The 17,722-nt window shown below is 44.5% G+C and overlaps 1 protein-coding gene across 1 annotated transcript in view; it reads right to left on the bottom strand.

Moving 5' to 3' along the window:
- The window catches only part of HTT (huntingtin), a 378,122-nt gene that overhangs the window by 20,155 nt on the left and 340,245 nt on the right, over positions 1 to 17,722 (bottom strand). Inside the window, exons 62-63 of the mRNA XM_038744544.1 lie at positions 11,661 to 11,775; positions 3,168 to 3,381 (exon numbers count right to left, since the gene is read on the bottom strand). Of these exons, the coding sequence (XP_038600472.1) occupies positions 3,168 to 3,381; positions 11,661 to 11,775 (329 nt within the window). The remainder of the gene's footprint in view (positions 1 to 3,167; positions 3,382 to 11,660; positions 11,776 to 17,722) is intronic.

Below are 17,722 nucleotides of genomic sequence, written 5' to 3'. Positions count from 1 at the left end.
TGTATCCACCCCAATAATAATAACAACAACTATGGTACTTGTTAAGCGCTTCTTATGTGCCAGGCACTGTACTAAGCACTCGCGTGGATACAAGCAGATTGGGTTGGACGCAGTCCCTTTCCCATGTAATAATAATAATAATGATAATGGCATTTACTAAGCGCTTACTATGTGCAAGGCACTGTTGGGTAGGGACTGTCTCTATATGTTGCCAACTTGTACTTCCCAAGCGCTTAGTACAGTGCTCTGCACACAGTAAGCGCTCAATAAATACGATTGACTGATTGATTCTAAGTGCTGGGGAGGTTACAAGGTGATCAGGTTGTCCCACGTGGTGCTCACATTCTTAATCCCCATTTTCCAGATGAGGCCCAGCGAAGTGAAGTGACTTGCCCAAAGTCACACAGCTGACAACTGGCGGAGCCGGGATTTGAACCCATGACCTCTGACTCTAAAGCCCGGGTTCTTTCCACTGAGCCACGCTGCTTCTCTGTGGGGTTCACTGCCTTATTCCCTGCTTTACAGATGAGGTAACTGAGGCCCAGAGAAGTCAAGTGACTTGCCCATGGTCACACAGCAGATAAGAGGCAGGGCCAGGATGAGAACACTTAGGGAAGCTGCGTGGCCCAGTGGAAAGAGCCCGGGCTTTGGAGTCAGAGGTCACGGGTTCCAGTCCCGGCTCTGCCAATCGTCAGCTGGGTGACTTTGGGCAAGTCACTTCACTTCTCTGGGCCTCAGTTCCCTCATCTGTAAAATGGGGATGAAGACTGTGAGCCCCCCGTGGGACAACCTGATCACCTTGTAACGTTCTCAGTGCTTAGAACAGTGCTTTGCACACAGTCTCCATCCCCATTTGACAGATGAGGGAACTGAGGCCCAGAGAAGTGAAGTGACTTGCCCAAAGTCACACAGCTGACAATTGGCCGAGCCGGCATTTGAACCCATGACCTCTGACTCCAAAGCCCATAGTCTTTCCCCTGACCCACGCTGGTAACTGAGGCCCAGAGAAGTGAAGTGACTTGCCCAAAGTCACACAGCGGACAATTGGCGGAGCCCCCTCCTTCCTCTCCCCCTCCTCCCCCGTCCATCCCCCCCACCTCTCCTCTTTCCCTTCCCCACAGCACCTGTAAATATATATATATATATGTATATATATATATATATATATATATATATATATATGTTTGTACGGACTTATTACTCTATTCATTTATTTATTTTACTTGTACATATCAATCAATCAATCGCATTTATTGAGCGCTTACTGTGTGCAGAGCACTGTACTGAGCGCTTGGGAAGTACATCTATCCTATTTGATTTTGCTTATATTTTTTGTTTTGTTCTCTGTCTCCCCCTTCTAGACTGTGAGCCCACTGTCAGGTAGGGACCGTCTCTATACGTCTCTAACTTGGACTTCCCAAGCGCTTAGTACAGTGCTCTGCACACAGTAAGCGCTCAATAAATATGACTGATTGATTGATAATGGGCAGAGCCGGGATTTGACCCCACGAACTCTGACTCCAAAGCCCAGGCTTTTTCCACTGAGCCACGCTGCTTCTCCTTGCCATTATCGCAATATGCAATATGCCATATTGCAATGATGATGATGGCATTTGTTAAGCGCTTACTATGTGCACAGCACTGTTCTAAGCGCTGGGGGGGTGGATACAAGGTGATCAAGTTGTCCCACCTGGGGCTTACGGTCTTCATCCCCATTTTCCAGATGAGTGAACTGAGGCCCAGAGAAGTGAAGTGACTTGCCCAAAGTCACACAGCTGACAAGTGGTAGAGCCGGGATTTGAACCCACGACCTCTGATTCCCTAGCCGGGGCTCTTTCCATTGAGCCACGCTGCTTCTCATAAATGCCATCATTATTATTATTATGACGGACTCCGGGCACTGGCCGGGCCTGGGTCGGACGTGGAATCGGGGCGAGGGGCGTCAACCGAACCCCCTCGGCCTCAGGAGCCCCCCACCCAATCAATCAATCAATCAATCACATTTATTGAGCGCTTACTGTGTGCAGAGCACTGTACTAAGCGCTTGGGAAGTACAAGTTGGCAACATCTAGAGACAGTCCCTACCCAACAGTGGGCTCACAGTTTACAAGGGGGAGACAGAGAACAAAACCAAACATACTAAGAGAAGCAGCGTGGCTCAGCGGGAATCAATCAATCAGTCAATCGTATTTATTGAGCGCTTACTGTGTGCAGAGCACTGTACTAAGCGCTTGGAAGATACAAGTTGGCAACATACAGAGACAGCCCCTACGCAACAGTGGGCTCAGTCTAAAAGTGGGAGACAGAGAACAAAACCAAACATACTAAGAGAAGCAGCGTGGTTCAGTGAGAATCAATCAATCAATCAGTCGTATTTATTGAGTGCTTACTGTGTGCAGAGCACTGTACTAAGCGCTTGGGAGATACAAGTTGGCAACATCTAGAGACGGTCCTTACCCAACAGTGGGCTCACAGTCTAAAAGGGGGAGGCAGAGAACAAAACTAAACATACTAAGAGAAGCAGCGTGGCTCAGTGGGAATCAATCAATCAATCAATCGTATTTATTGAGCGCTTACTGTGTGCAGAGCACTGTACTAAGCGCTTGGGAAGCACAAGTTGGCAACATATAGAGACAGCCCCTACCCAACAGTGGGCTCACAGTCTAAAAGGGGGAGACAGACAACAAAACCAGACATAGTAAGAGAAGCAGCGTGGCTCAGCGGGAATCAATCAATCAATCAATTGTATTTATTGAGCGCTTACTGTGTGCAGAGCACTGCACTAAGCACTTGGGAAGTCCAAGTTGGCAACATATAGAGACAGCCCCTACCCGACAGCTGGCTCACAGTCTAGAAGGGGGAGACAGACAACAAAACCAAACACACTAAGAGAAGCAGCGTGGCTCAGGGGAAAGAGCCTGGGCTTTGGAGTCAGAGGTCGTGGGTTCAAATCCCGGCTCGGCCAACTGTCAGCCGTGTGACTTTGGGCAAGTCACTTCACTTCTCTGGGCCTCAGTTCCCTCATCTGGAAAACGGGGATGGAGACTGTGAGCCCCCCCGTGGGACAACCCGATGACCTTGTAACCTCCCCAGCGCTAAGACCAGTGCTTTGCACATAGTAAGCGTTTCATAAATATTATTATTATTATTATTAAGGAGACACTCGCCTGTGTACATGCAGGTCAGCATGAAGCCCAGGGCGGCCATGGCTCGGTGGGGGCTGTGGACGTTGACGCGGTCGACGCTCAGCTTGACCAGGGCCTCGGCGTCCAGGCGCGAGAGCTGCTCCGACAGGAGGAGTCTCTCCAGTCCCCTCAGGATGCAGTGGTACGTCATGGACGGGGTGGACTCGTCGCTGCCGGACACCATCACCCCACACAGCTGAAATAATAATAATAATAATAATAATAATAATAATAATAATAGGCATTTGTTAAGCGCCTACTATGTGCGAGGATACAGGGTGATCAGGTTGTCCCACGTGGGGCTCCCAGTCTTCATCCCCATTTTGCAGATGAGGGAACTGAGGCCCAGAGAAGTGAAGTGACATGCCCCAGATCACACATGTGGCGGAGTCGGGATTCGAACCCACGACCTCTGACTCCAAAGCCCGGGCTCTTTCCACCGAGCCACGCTGCCTCTCTCAAACCGCCACGGGACGGAGCGCAGAGCCCGGCGGGGAGGAAGGAAGGGCCGACGGAAGGGGGGGAGAAGGGAGCTGTCGTCCGGGCGTCGCAGCAGCTCGGTGGACTGGGGTTCCCAAGCGCTCAGTCCAGTGCTCTGCACACAGTCAGCGCTCAATAAATGCCAACTTGTACTTCCCAAGCGCTCAGTCCAGTGCTCTGCACACAGTAAGCGCTCAATAAATGCCAACTTGTACTTCCCAAGCGCTCAGTCCAGTGCTCTGCACAAAGTAAGCGCTCAATAAATGCCAACTTGTACTTCCCAAGCACTTAGTCCAGTGCTCTGCACACAGTAAGCGCTCAATAAATGCCAACGTGTACTTCCCAAGCGCTTAGTCCAGTGCTCTGCACACAGTAAGCGCTCAATAGATGCCAACTTGTACTTCCCAATCAATCAATCAATCGTATTTATTGAGCGCTTACTGTGTGCAGAGCACTGGACTAAGCACTTGGGAAGTACAAGTTGGCAACATATAGAGACAGTCCCTACCCAACAGTGGGCTCACAGTCTAAAAGGGGGAGACAGAGAACAAAACCAAGCACTTAGTACAGTGCTCTGCACACAGTAAGCGCTCAATAAAGACGACTGAATGAATGAATACGATTGAATGAATGAATGAATGCGAGCTCACCTCCTCCCGGAGGCCTTCCCAGACGGAACCCCCTCCTTCCGCTCCCCCTCCCCACCCCCCACCTTACCTCCTTCCCCTCCCTACAGCACCTGTATATATGTTTGTATAGATTTATTACTATATTTATTTTACTTATAAATATTTATTCCATTTATTTTATTAATATGTTCTGTTGCTTGTCTCCCCCTCCTAGACTGTGAGCCCGCTGTTGGGTGGGGAAGGTCTCTATATTTTGCCAACTTGGACTTCCCAAGCGCTTAGTCCAGTGCTCTGCACACAGTAAGCGCTCAATAAATACAATTGAATGAATGAATGAATGAATGAGAGCTCACCTCCTCCAGGAGGCCTTCCCAGACTGAGCCCCCTCCTTCCTCTCCCCCTCCCCATCCCCCCGCCTTATCTCCTTCACCTCCCTACAGCACCTGCATATATGTTTGTACGGATTTATTACTCTATGTATTTTACTTATACATATTTATTCCAATTATTTTATTTTCTTAAGATGTTTTGTTCTCTGTCTCCCCCTTCTAGACTGTGAGCCTGCTGTTGGGTGGGGACCATCTCTATATGTTGCCAACTTGTACTTCCCAGGCGCTTAGTACAGTGCTCTGCACACAGTAAGCGCTCAATAAATATGATTGAATGAATGAATGCGAGCTCACCTCCTCCAGGAGGCCTTCCCAGACTGAGCGCCCTCCTTCCTCTCCCCCTCCCCATCCCCCCGCCTTATCTCCTTCGCCTCCCTACAGCACCTGTATATATGTTTGTATGGATTTATTACTCTATGTATTTTACTTATACACACTTATTCCAATTATTTTATTTTGTTAAGATGTTTTGTTGCTTGTCTCCCCCTCCTAGACTGTGAGCCCGCTGTTGGGTGGGGACCATCTCTACATGTTGCCAACTTGGACTTCCCAAGCGCTTAGTATAGTGCTCTGCACACAGTAAGAGCTCAATAAATATGATGAATGAATGAATGAACGAATGAGAGCTCACCTCCTTCAGGAGGCCTTCCCAGACTGAGCCCCCTCCTTCCTCTCCCCCTCCCCATCCCCCCGCCTTATCTCCTTCGCCTCCCTACAGCACCTGCATATATGTTTGTACGGATTTATTACTCTATGTATTTTCCTTATACATATTTATTCCAATTATTTTATTTTGTTAAGATGTTTTGTTCTCTGTCTCCCCCTTCTAGACTGTGAGCCCGCTGTTGGGTAGGGACCGTCTCTACATGTTGCCAACTTGGACTTCCCAAGCGCTTAGTCCAGTGCTCTGCACACGGTGAGCGCTCAATAAATACGACTGAATGCAAGAATGAATAATAATTATGGCATCTGTTAAGTTCTTACTATGTGCCACTGTTCTAAGCGCGGGGGTGGGGGGGATATTCTATTTACTATTCTATTTATTTTGTTACTGATGGGCATCTAGCTTTACTTCTCTTTATTTTGCTGACTTGACACCTGTCCACATGTTTTGTTTTGTTGTCTGTCTCCCCCTTCTAGACTGTGAGCCCGCTGTCGGGTAGGGACCGTCTCTAGATGTTGCCAACTTGCACTTCCCAAGCGCTTAGTACAGTGCTCTGCACAGAGTAAGCGCTCAATAAATACGATTGAATGAATGAACGAAAGGGGCGGCGGGAAGATCTGGGGGTGGCCCCTGAGCCTGGCTCCGGCCATCCGGCAGAACGCGGCATTCTCCCCCTTTTAGACTGTGAGCCCACTGTTGGGTAGGGACTGTCTCTGTATGTTGCCAATTTGTACTTCCCAAGCGCTTAGTACAGTGCTCTGCACATAGTAAGTGCTCAATAAATACGATTGATTGATTGACTGATTCCTGGAGGAGCTGTTGGCTCCGGGTGGAGACCTGTGCCATCATCAGAACAGTGCTTTGCACCACAGCACCTGTATATATGTATATATGTTTGTACATATTTATTACTCTATTTATTTATTTTACTTGTACATATCTATTCTATTTATTTTATTTTGTTAGTATGTTTGGTTTTGTTCTCTGTCTCCCCCTTCTAGCCTGTGAGCCCGCTGTTGGGTAGGGACCATCTCCATATGTTGCCAACTTGGACTTCCCAAGCGCTTAGTACAGTGCTCTGCACACAGTAAGCACTCAATAAATACGACTGATTGATTGATGGATTATTTTTATTTTTATTTTTTTAGACTGTGAGCCCACTGTTTTTAGACTGTGAGCCCACTGTTGGGTAGGGACTGTCGCTATATGTTGCCAATTTGTACTTCCCAAGCGCTTAGTACAGTGCTCTGCACACAGTAAGCGCTCAATAAATACGATTGATTGATTGATGGATTGATTATCAGGAAGAAGCTATTTTGAGAGAGACTCTCTCTATACTGTAAGCTCCAGGTGGGCAGGCAGTGCGGCGTAGTAGATAAAGCCCGGGCTTGGGGGTCAAAAGGACCTGGGTTCTAATCCTGACTCTGCCACTTGTCTGCTGTGTGACGTTGGGCAAGTCACTTCACTTCTCGGTGCCTCAGTTACCTCATCAGTAAAATGGGGATTTAGACTGTGAGTCCTATGTGGGATGAGGACTTAGAGGAGACCTTCCCAGACTGAGCCCCCTCCTTCCATTCCCCACAGCACCAGTATATATGTATATATGTTTGGACGGATTAATTACTCTATTAATTTATTTATTTTATTTGTACATATTTATTCTATTTATTTTATTTTGTTAATATGTTTGGTTTTGTTGTCTGTCTCCCCCTTCTAGACTGTGAGCCCGCTATTGGGTAGGGACCGTCTCTATACGTTGCCAACTTGGACTTCTCAAGCACTTAGTACAGTGCTCTGCAAACAGTAAGCGCTCAATAAATATGATTGAATAGTAAGCGCTTAACAAATGCCATTATTATTATTATTATTATTATTATTATTATTATCACTTGGGAGAGAATTAGGTAGGGTGCTCAGAACACTGCTTGACACATAGTAGGTGCTTAACAAACACCACCAATATGATTGGGGAAACACCATCAAGGAGTCTAACTGTGGACAGACTCCAAATACTTTATAGACTCTGCCAATTGTCTCTATATGTTGCCGACTAGGACTTCCCATTCATTCATTCAATCGTATTTATTGAGCGCTTACTGTGTGCACAGCACTGTACTAAGCGCTTGGGAAGTACAAGTCGGCGACATATGGAGACGGTCCCTACCCAACAACGGGCTCGCAGTCTAAAAGGGGGAGACAGAACAAAACCAAACATACTAACAAAATAAAATAAATAGAATAGATATGTACAAGTAATCAATCAATCAATCAATCGGATTTATTGAGCGCTTACTGTGTGCAGAGCACTATACTAAGCGCTTGGGAAGTCCAAGTTGGCAACATCTAGAGACGGTCCCTACCGAACAGTGGGTTCACAGTCTAGAAGGGGGAGACAGAGAACAAAACAAAGCGCTTAGTACAGAGCTCTGCGCACAGTAAGCGCTCAATAAATACGATGGAATGAATGGATGAATGAGCAGTGGGAAGCTGGGAAAGTGAGGGGGGACTCTGTTGATAAAATTGGCATCAACCCCCCCAAAATCACCTAACCCCCATTCATTCAATCATATTTATTGAGCGCTTACGGTGTGCAGAGCACTGTACTAAGCACTTGGGAAGTACAAGCTGGCAACATACAGAGACGGTCTCTACCCAACAGTGGGCTCACAGTCTAGAGGGGGGAGACAGACAACAAAACCAAACATATTAACAAAATAAAATTAATAGAATAAATATGTACAAATAAAATAAATAGAGTAATAAATCTGTACAAACATATATACATATATACAGGTGCTGTGGACCTCCGTTCCCTGAACAAACCTGCCCAAGGAGCTTTTCTGCCAAAAAAATCAAGCAAACTAGAGTGGACAATTAAAATCATAACAATAACTGGTATTTACTCAGTGGTTACTATGTGCCAAGCACTGTACTAAGCGCTGGGCCAGACTCACGATAATCAGGTCCCACGTCGGGCAAACAGTCTAAGTAGGAGGGAGCACAAGGACAGAATTCCCATTGGGGAAGCAGCGTGGCTCAATGGAAAGAGGACGGGCTTTGGAATCAGAGGTCATGGGTTCAAATCCCGGCTCTGCCACTTGTCAGCTGTGTGACTTTGGGCAAGTCACTTCTCTGGGCCTCAATTACCTCATCTGTAACAACAAAACTGTTGTTTGGTTCTCTGTCTCCCCCTTTTAGACTGTGAGCCCGCTGTTGGGTAGGGACTGTCTCCATATGTTGCCAGCTTGGACTTCCCAAGCGCTTAGTACAGTGCTCTGCACACAGTAAGCGCTCAATAAATACGGTTGATTGATTGATTGATTGTTGGGTAGGGACCGTCTCTATATGTTGCCAGCTTGTACTTCCCAAGCGCTTAGTACAGTGCTCTGCACACAGTAAGCGCTCAATAAATATGATTGATGATTGATGATGTTGGGTAGGGACCGTCTCTATATGTTGCCAACTTGCATTTCCCAAGTTGGGAAATACTTACTTTCCCAACTTAATACTTTATGCTTAATACTTTAATGCTTAATACTCTCCCAAGTAAGCGCTCAATAAATACGATTGAATGAATGAATGAATTAAAATGGGGATGAAGACTGTGAGCCCCCCGTGGGACAACCTGATCACCTTGTAACCTCCCCAGCACTCAGAACACTGCTTTGCACATAGTAAGCACTTAATAAATGCTTAATGCTTAATAAATGTCATTATTATTATTATTATTATTATTATTGTTATTATTATTGTTATTATTCTACAGATGGGGTAACTGAAGCCCAGACAAGTGAAGGGATTTGCCCAGGGTCACACACCGCAGCGAAGAGACAGAGCGGGAACTAGAACCCGGGCTTGGGAGTCAGAGGTCGTGGGTTCTAATCCCGGCTCCGCCACTTGTCAGCTGTGTGACTTTGGGCAAGTCACTTCACTTCTCGGAGCACGGGCTTGGGAGTCAGAGGTCATGGGTTCAAATCCTGGCTCCGCCACATGTCAGCTGAGTGACTTTGAGCAAGTCACCTAACTTCTCTGTGCCTCAGTGACCTCATCTGTAAAACGAGGATGAAGACTGTGAGCCCCATGTGGGACAACCTGATCACCTTGTATCCTCCCCAGCGCTTAGAACAGTGCTTTGCACACAGTAAGCGCTTAACAAATGAGCCCACTGTTGGGTAGGGACCGTCTCTATATGTTGCCAACTTGTACTTCCCAAGCGCTTAGTTCAGTGCTCTGCACACAGCAAGCGCTCAATAAATAGGATTGAATGAATGAATGAATGAATGAATGTTGGGTAGGGACCGTCTATTACGTTGCCAACTTGGACTTCCCAAGCGCTTAGTACAGTGCCCTGCACACAGCAAGTGCTCAATAAATACGATTGAATGAATGAATGAATGAATGTTGGGTAGGGACCGTCTCTATAGGTTGCCAACTTGGACTTCCCAAGCGCTTAGTACAGTGCTTTGCACACAGTAAGTGCTCAATAAATACGACTGAATGAGTGAATGGTCATACTGAACTCTCTCAAGTGCTTAGTACAGTGCTCTGCACACAGTAAGCGCTCAATAAATACGATTGAATGAACAAATGCCATTATTATTATTATTCTCTGTGCCTCAGTGACCTCATCTGTCAAATGGGGATGAAGACTGTGAGCCCCACGTGGGACAACCTGATCACCTTGTATCTCCCCCAGCGCTTAGAACAGTGCTTTGCACATAGTAAGCACTTAACAAATGCCATCATTATTATTATTATTATCATTATTAGAACCGAGATTCTCAAGCCCAGGCTCTTTCCACTAAGTCACGCTGCTTCTCGGACACCTTGGAGGTCAAACGTATTTCCCGGGGTCTCCCCGTCCAATGAAGGAAAACGGCAGACCGCAGGTGATAATTTTCCTCTCTCCATTTATAGGGAGATAATAATAATAATAATAATAATAATAATAATATAGGGAGATAATAATAATAATAATAATAATAATAATAATAATAATAATGGTATCGATGGGGTCAGTGAGAGGAGAGAACGTGTTAAAAAAGAGGAAGTGACCGGGATGTGTGTGTGTGTGGATGAAGGCGGCTCTAGCCCATATTCGGACAACTTGACACCTGTCCACATGTTTTGTTTTGTTGTGTGTCTCCCCCTTCTTGACTGTGAGCCCGCTGTTGGGTAGGGACCGTCTCTATATGTTGCCAACTTGGACTTCCCAAGCGCTTAGTACAGTGCTCTGCACACAGTAATCATCAATCGTATATATTGAGCACTTACTGTGTGCAGAGCACTGTACTAAGCGCTTAATAGTAATAATAATAGTAATAATAATAGTAGTGATAATAGTAATGGCATTTGTTAAGCGCTTACTACGTGCAAAGCACTGTTCTAAGCGCTGGGGAGGGGAAACAAGGTAATGAGGTTGTCCCATGTGGGGCTCACAGTCTTCACCCCCGTTTTACAGATGAGGGAACTGAGGCTCACAGAAGTGAAGTGACTTACCCAAGGTCACACAGCAGACATGGGATTCGAACCTATGATCTCTGACTCCAAAGCCCGGGCTCTTTCCACTGAGTCATGCCGCTTCTCCGAGCGCTCAATAAATACAATTGATTGATTGATTGATTGTTAAGTAGGGATCATCTCTTTATAATAATAATAATAATAATGATGGCATTTGTTAAGCGCTTTCTATGTGCGAAGCACTGTTCTAAGCACCGGAGTGGATATCAGGTGATCAGGTTGTCCCTAGGGGGGCTCAGTCTTAATCCCCATTTTACAGATGAGGTAACTGAGGCACAGAGAGGTTAAGCGACTTGCCCCAAGTCACCCAGCTGACAAGCGGCAGAGTCAGGATTAGAACCCACGACCTGTATATATGTTTGTACACATTTATTACTCTATTTATTTATTTTACTTGTACATATCTATTCTACTTATTTTATTTTGTTAGTATGTTTGGTTTTGTTCTCCGTCTCCCCCTTTTAGACTGTGAGCCCACTGTTGGGTAGGGACCGTCTCTATATGTTGCCAACTTGGACTTCCCAAGCGCTTAGTCCAGTGCTCTGCACACAATAAGCGCTCAATAAATACGATTGATTGATTGATTGACTGATCTCTGACTCCCGAGCCCGGGCTCTTTCAACTGAGCCACGCCGCTTCCATATGTCGCCAACGTGTACTTCCCAAGCGCTCAGTCCAGTGCTCTGCACACAGTAAGTGCTCAATAAATACGATTGAATGAATGAATGAATGAATGAATGAATGAATGAACGAATGAATGAAAAGCCATTCCGGCTCCTCCGGCTCCACTCACCTGTATTATTTCCGCGGAGAATTCCGGCCCAACGTCCAGCGGGTAGTTCTCCACCAGGTAGAAGGCCGCCGCGCACATCACCAGGACGTGCTCTTGGTTGTGCAAATTCACGTTGCTGAAAGGGAGCGAGACGGCCGACGGTCACGGCAGGGGACCGGACGGACCGGACTTCTGAGCCCGGCGCTTAGTACGGTGGTCTGCGCGCGGTCTTTTAGACCGTGAGCCCGCTGTTGGGTAGGGACTGTCTCTCTATGTTGCCAACTTGGACTTCCCAAGCGCTTAGTACGGTGCTCTCCATACAGTAAGCGCTCAATAAATGCGATTGTGACTGTGAGCCCTTTTAGACTGTGAGCCCACTGTTGGGTAGGGACTGTCTCTATATGTTGCCAATTTGTACTTTCCAAGCGCTTAGTACAGTGCTGTGCACACAGTAAGCGCTCAATAAATACGATTGATGAATAAGCCTTCCCAGACTGAGCCCCTTCCTTCCTCTCCCCTTCGTCCCCCTCTCCATCCCCCCATCTTACCTCCTTCCCTTCCCCACAGCACCTGTATATATGTATATATGTTTGCACATATTTATTACTCTATTTATTTATTTATTTTACCTGTACATATCTATTCTATTTATTTTATTTTGTTAGTATGCTTGGTTTTGTTCTCTGTCTCCCCCTTTTAGACTGTGAGCCCACTGTTGGGTAGGGACTGTCTCTATACGTTGCCAGTTTGTACTTCCCAAGCGCTTAGTACAGTGCTCTGCACACAGTAAGCCTCAATAAATACGATTGATGATGATGATGATGTTGCCAATTTGTACTTCCCAAGTGCTTAGTACAGTGCTCTGCACACAGTAAGCGCTCAGTAAATACGATCGATGATGATGGTGAATAAGCGTGGTGAGAAGCAGCGTGGCTCGGTGGAAAGAACCCGGGCTTTGGAGTCAGAGGTCCTGGGTTCAAATCCTGGCTCCGCCAACTGTCAGCTGGGTGACTTTGGGCAGTCACTTCACTTCTCTGTGCCTCAGTTACCTCATCTGGAAAATGGGGATGAAGACTGTGAGCCCCACGCAGGACAACCTGATAACCTTGTAACCTCCCCGGCGCTTAGAACAGTGCTTTGCACATAGTAAGCACTTAATTAATGCCATCATAATAAATACGACTGATTGATTGATTGATTGATTAATACGACTGACTGACGGACAAGGCCGGGAACCGTCTCCCCGGGGCTCCGAAGGCGAACCGCCTCATCGCCGTCCTGAGACGGGGAGAGACTTCATTTGGGCTGCTAAACGCAGAGAGGAAAGGGATGAGTACAGTGCTAAGCGCTTAGTACAGTGCTCTGCACATAGTAAGCGCTCAATAAATACGATTGATGATGATTATATGTATATATGTTTGTACATATTTGTTACTCTATTTATTTATTTATTTATTTTACTCGTACATATCCCTTTTATACTGTGAGCCCACTGTTGGGTAGGGACTGTTTCTATGTGTTGCCAATTTGTATTCCCCAAGCGCTTAGTACAGTGCTCTGCACATAGTAAGCGCTCAATAAATACGATTGATGATGATGATTGATGATTGAAATGCAATTCCCGGTAATGAATGTCCGTAGGGATATAGGTGACCGAATTCCCAGGCTAAGCTCCCCCTTTCCTCTACTCTCCCTCCCCATCGCCCCGATTTACTCCCTTTGTTCTACCCCTTTCCCCACCCCACAGCACTTGTGCACAATAATAATAATAATAAATCGTATTTATGATTGATATATTTATATCTGTGAGCCCCACGTGGGACAACTTGATCACACTGTATCCCCCCCAGTGCTTAGAACAGTGCTTTGCACATAGTAAGCGCTTAACGAATGATGGCATTTGTTAAGCGCTTACTATGTGCAAAGCACTGTTCTAAGCACTGGGGGATACAAGGTGATGAGATTGTCCCACGTGAGGCTCACAGTTTTAATCCACATTTTACAGATGAGGTAACTGAGGCACAGAGAAGTGAAGTGGCTTGCCTAAGGTCACACAGCTTACAAGTGGCAGGGCCGGGATTCGAACCCATGACCTCTGACTCCCAAGCCCGGGCTCTTTCCACTGAGCCACGAAATGCCATCATTATTATTATTATTATTTATTGAGCACTTACTGTGTGCAGAGCACTGTACTAATCAATCAATCAATCAATCGTATTTATTGAGCACCTACTGTGTGCAGAGCACTGTACTAAGCGCTTCGGAAGTACAAGTTGGCAACATATAGAGACAGGCCCTACCCAACAACAGGCTCACAGTCTAGAAATAATCATGGCATTTATTAAGCGCTTACTATGTGCAAAGCACTGCTCATTTATGCACACATGTACATATTTATAATTCTATTTATTTATGTTATATAGAGAGAAGCAGCGTGGCTCAGTGGAAAGAGCAAAGGATTAGGAAGTCAGCTGTGTGACTTCGGGCAAGTCACTTCACTTCTCTGGGCCTCAGTTCCCTCATCTGTAAAATGGGGATGAAGACTGTGAGCCCCACGTGGGACAACCTGATCACCTTGAAACCTGCCCAGCGCTTAGAACAGTGCTCTGCACATAGTAAGCGCTTAATAAATGCCATCATTATGTCCACCTAGCCCACTGTTGGGTAGGGACCGTCTCTATATGTTGCCAACTTGGACTTCCCAAGCGCTTAGTACAGTGCTCTGCACACAGTAAGGGCTCAATACATACGACTGAATGAATCTGTCATTTATTTCTTTCTATTCATGTCCGTCTCCCCCTCTAGACTGTGAGCTTGTTGTGGGCAGGGAATGTGTCTGTTTACTGTCCTCTCCCAGGCGCTCAGTACAATGTTGTACAATGTTTGGCTTCAAAGCCCTCCATCCCCTCGCCCCCTCCTCCCTCCCGTCCCTTCTCTCCTTCTCCATCGCAGCCCGCACCCTCCGCTCCTCTGCCGCCGCTCAATAAATATGACTGAATGAATCAATTAATTTTTTATGGCATTTTTAAGCGCTTACTATGTGCAAAGTACCATTCTAAGCGCTCAATAAATATGACTGAATGAATCAATTAATGTTTTTTGATGAAATTTATTAAGCGCTTACTATGTGCAAAGCACTATTCTAAGCACTCCTATAAATGACTGAATGAATCAATTAATGTTTTTTTGATAGCATTTATTAAGCGCTTACTATGTGCAAAGCACCGTTCTAAGCGCTCAATAAATCTGACTGAATGAATCAATTAATTTTTTTTGATAGCATTTATTAAGCGCTTACTATGTGCAAAGCACCATTCTAAGCGCTCAATAAATATGACTGAATGAATCCATTAATTTTTTTTATGGCATTCATTAAGCGCTTACTATGAGCAAAGCACCGGTCTAAGCGCTCAATAAATATGACTGAATGAATCAATTAATATTTTTTGGTGAAATTTATTAAGCGCTTACTATGTGCAAAGCACTATTCTAAGCACTCTATAAATGACTGAATGAATCAATTAATTTTTTTGATGAAATTTACTAAGTGCTTACTATGTACAAAGCACCATTCTAAGCGCTCAAAAAATATGACTGAATGAATCAATTAATGTTTTTTTGATAGCATTTATTAAGCGCTTACTATGTGCAAAGCACCGTTCTAAGCGCTCAATAAATATGACTGAATGAATCAATTAATGTTTTTTTGATGGCATTTATTAAGCGCTTACTATGTGCAAAGCACTATTCTAAGCGCTCAATAAATATGACTGAATGAATCAATTAATGTTTTTTTGATGGCATTTATTAAGCGCTTACTATGTGCAAAGCACTATTCTAAGCACTCTATAAATGACTGAATGAATCAATTAATGGTTTTTTTTGATGGTATTTAAGCGCTTACTATCAGCAAAGCACCATTCTAAGCGCTCAATAAATATGATAGTGAATCAATTAATGTTTTTTTTTTGATGGCATTCATTAAGCACTTACTATGAGCAAAGCATCGTTCTAAGTGCTCAATAAATATGACTGAATGAATCAATTAATGGTTTTTTTGAATGGCATTTATTAAGCGCTTACTATGTGCAAAGCACTATTCTAAGCACTCTATAAATGACTGAATGAATCAATTAATGTTTTTTATCACATTTATTAAGCGCTTACTATGTGCAAAGCACCATTCTAAGCACTCAATAAACATGACTGAATGAATCAATTAATTTTTTTTATGGCATTTTTAAGCGCTTACTATGTGCAAAGTACCATTCTAAGCGCTCAATAAATATGACTGAATGAATCAATTAATGTTTTTTGATGAAATTTATTAAGCGCTTACTATGTGCAAAGCACTATTCTAAGCACTCTATAAATGACTAAATGAATCAATTAATTTTTTTGATGAGATTTATTAAGCGCTTACTATGAGCAAAGCACCATTCTAAGCGCTCAATAAATATGACTGAATGAAACAATTAATTTTTTTTGATGGCATTTATTAAGCGCTTACTATGTGCAAAGCACCGTTCTAAGCACTCAATAAATATAACTGAATGAATCAATTAATGGGTTTTTTTTGATGGCATTTATTAAGCACTTACTATGTGCAAAGCACTATTCTAAGCACTCTATAAATGACTGAATGAATCAATTAATGGGTTTTTTTTGATGGCATTTATTAAGCGCTTCCTATGTGCAAAGCACTATTCTAAGCACTCTATAAATGACTGAATCAATTAATGCTTTTTTTTTTTGATGGCATTTATTAAGCGTTTATTATGTGCAAAGCACCATTCTAAGCACTCAATAAATATAACTGAATGAATCAATTAATGGTTTTTTTGATGGCATTTATTAAGTGCTTACTATGTGCAAAGCACCATTCTAAGCGCTCAATAAATATGACTGAATGAATCAATTAATGTTTTTTGATGGCATTTATTAAGTGCTTACTATGAGCAAAGCAGCATTCTAAGCACTCAGTAAATATAACTGAATGAATCAATTAATGTTTTTTATGGCATTTATTAAGCACTTACTATGTGCAAAGCACCGTTCTAAGCGCTCAATAAATATGACTGAATGAATCAATTAATGTTTTTTGATGGCATTTATTAAGTGCTTACTATGAGCAAAGCAGCATTCTAAGCGCTCAGTAAATATGACTGAATGAATCAATTAATGTTTTTTATGGCATTTTTTAAGCACTTACTATGTGCAAAGCTAAGCGCTCAATAAATACGACTGAATGAATCAATTAATGTTTTTTTTTGATGGCATTTATTAAGCGCTTACTATGTGCAAAGCACCGTTCTAAGCGCTGGGGAGGTTACAAGGTGATCAGGTTGTCCCACGGGGGGCTCACAGTCTTCATCCCCATTTTCCAGATGAGGGAACTGAGGCACAGAGAATAATAATAATAATAATGATGGCATTTATTAAGCGCTTACTATGTGCAAAGCACTGTTCTAAGTGCTGGGGATTACAAGGTGATCAGGTTGTCCCACGCGGGGCTCACAGTCTTCACCCCCATTTTCCAGATGAGGGAACTGAGGCCCAGAGAAGTGAAGTGACTTGCCCCGAGTCACTCAGCTGACAATTGGCGGAGCCGGGATTTGAACCCGTGACCTCTGACTCCAAAGCCCGGGCTCTTTCCACTGAGCCACGCTGCTTCTCTAATGTTCTGCACACAGCAAGCGCTCAATAAATACGACTGACTGACGAACAATCTCTCTCTCCCTGCAGGGACTGCCAGAGCGGAGCTGGATCTGCTTAGAGAAGCAGCGTGGCTCAGTGGAAAGAGACCGGGCTTTGGAGTCAGAGGTCATGAGTTCAAATCCCGGCTCAGCCACATATCTGCTGTGCGATCTTGGGCAAGTCACTTCACTTCTCTGGGCCTCGGTGACCTCATCTGTCAAATGGGGATGAAGACTGTGAGGCTCAGTGGAAAGAACATGGGCTTTGGAGTCAGAGGTCATGGGTTCAAATCCCAGCTCTGCCAATTGTCAGCTGTGTGACTTGGGGCAAGTCACTTCACTTCTCTATGCCTCAGTTACCTCATCTGCAAAATGGGGATTAAGACT

This window comes from Tachyglossus aculeatus, chromosome 4 (assembly GCF_015852505.1).
Source record: "Tachyglossus aculeatus isolate mTacAcu1 chromosome 4, mTacAcu1.pri, whole genome shotgun sequence".
Classification (NCBI taxonomy): Eukaryota; Metazoa; Chordata; class Mammalia; order Monotremata; family Tachyglossidae; genus Tachyglossus; species Tachyglossus aculeatus.
This window is presented reverse-complemented; position numbering and strand designations above follow the sequence as displayed.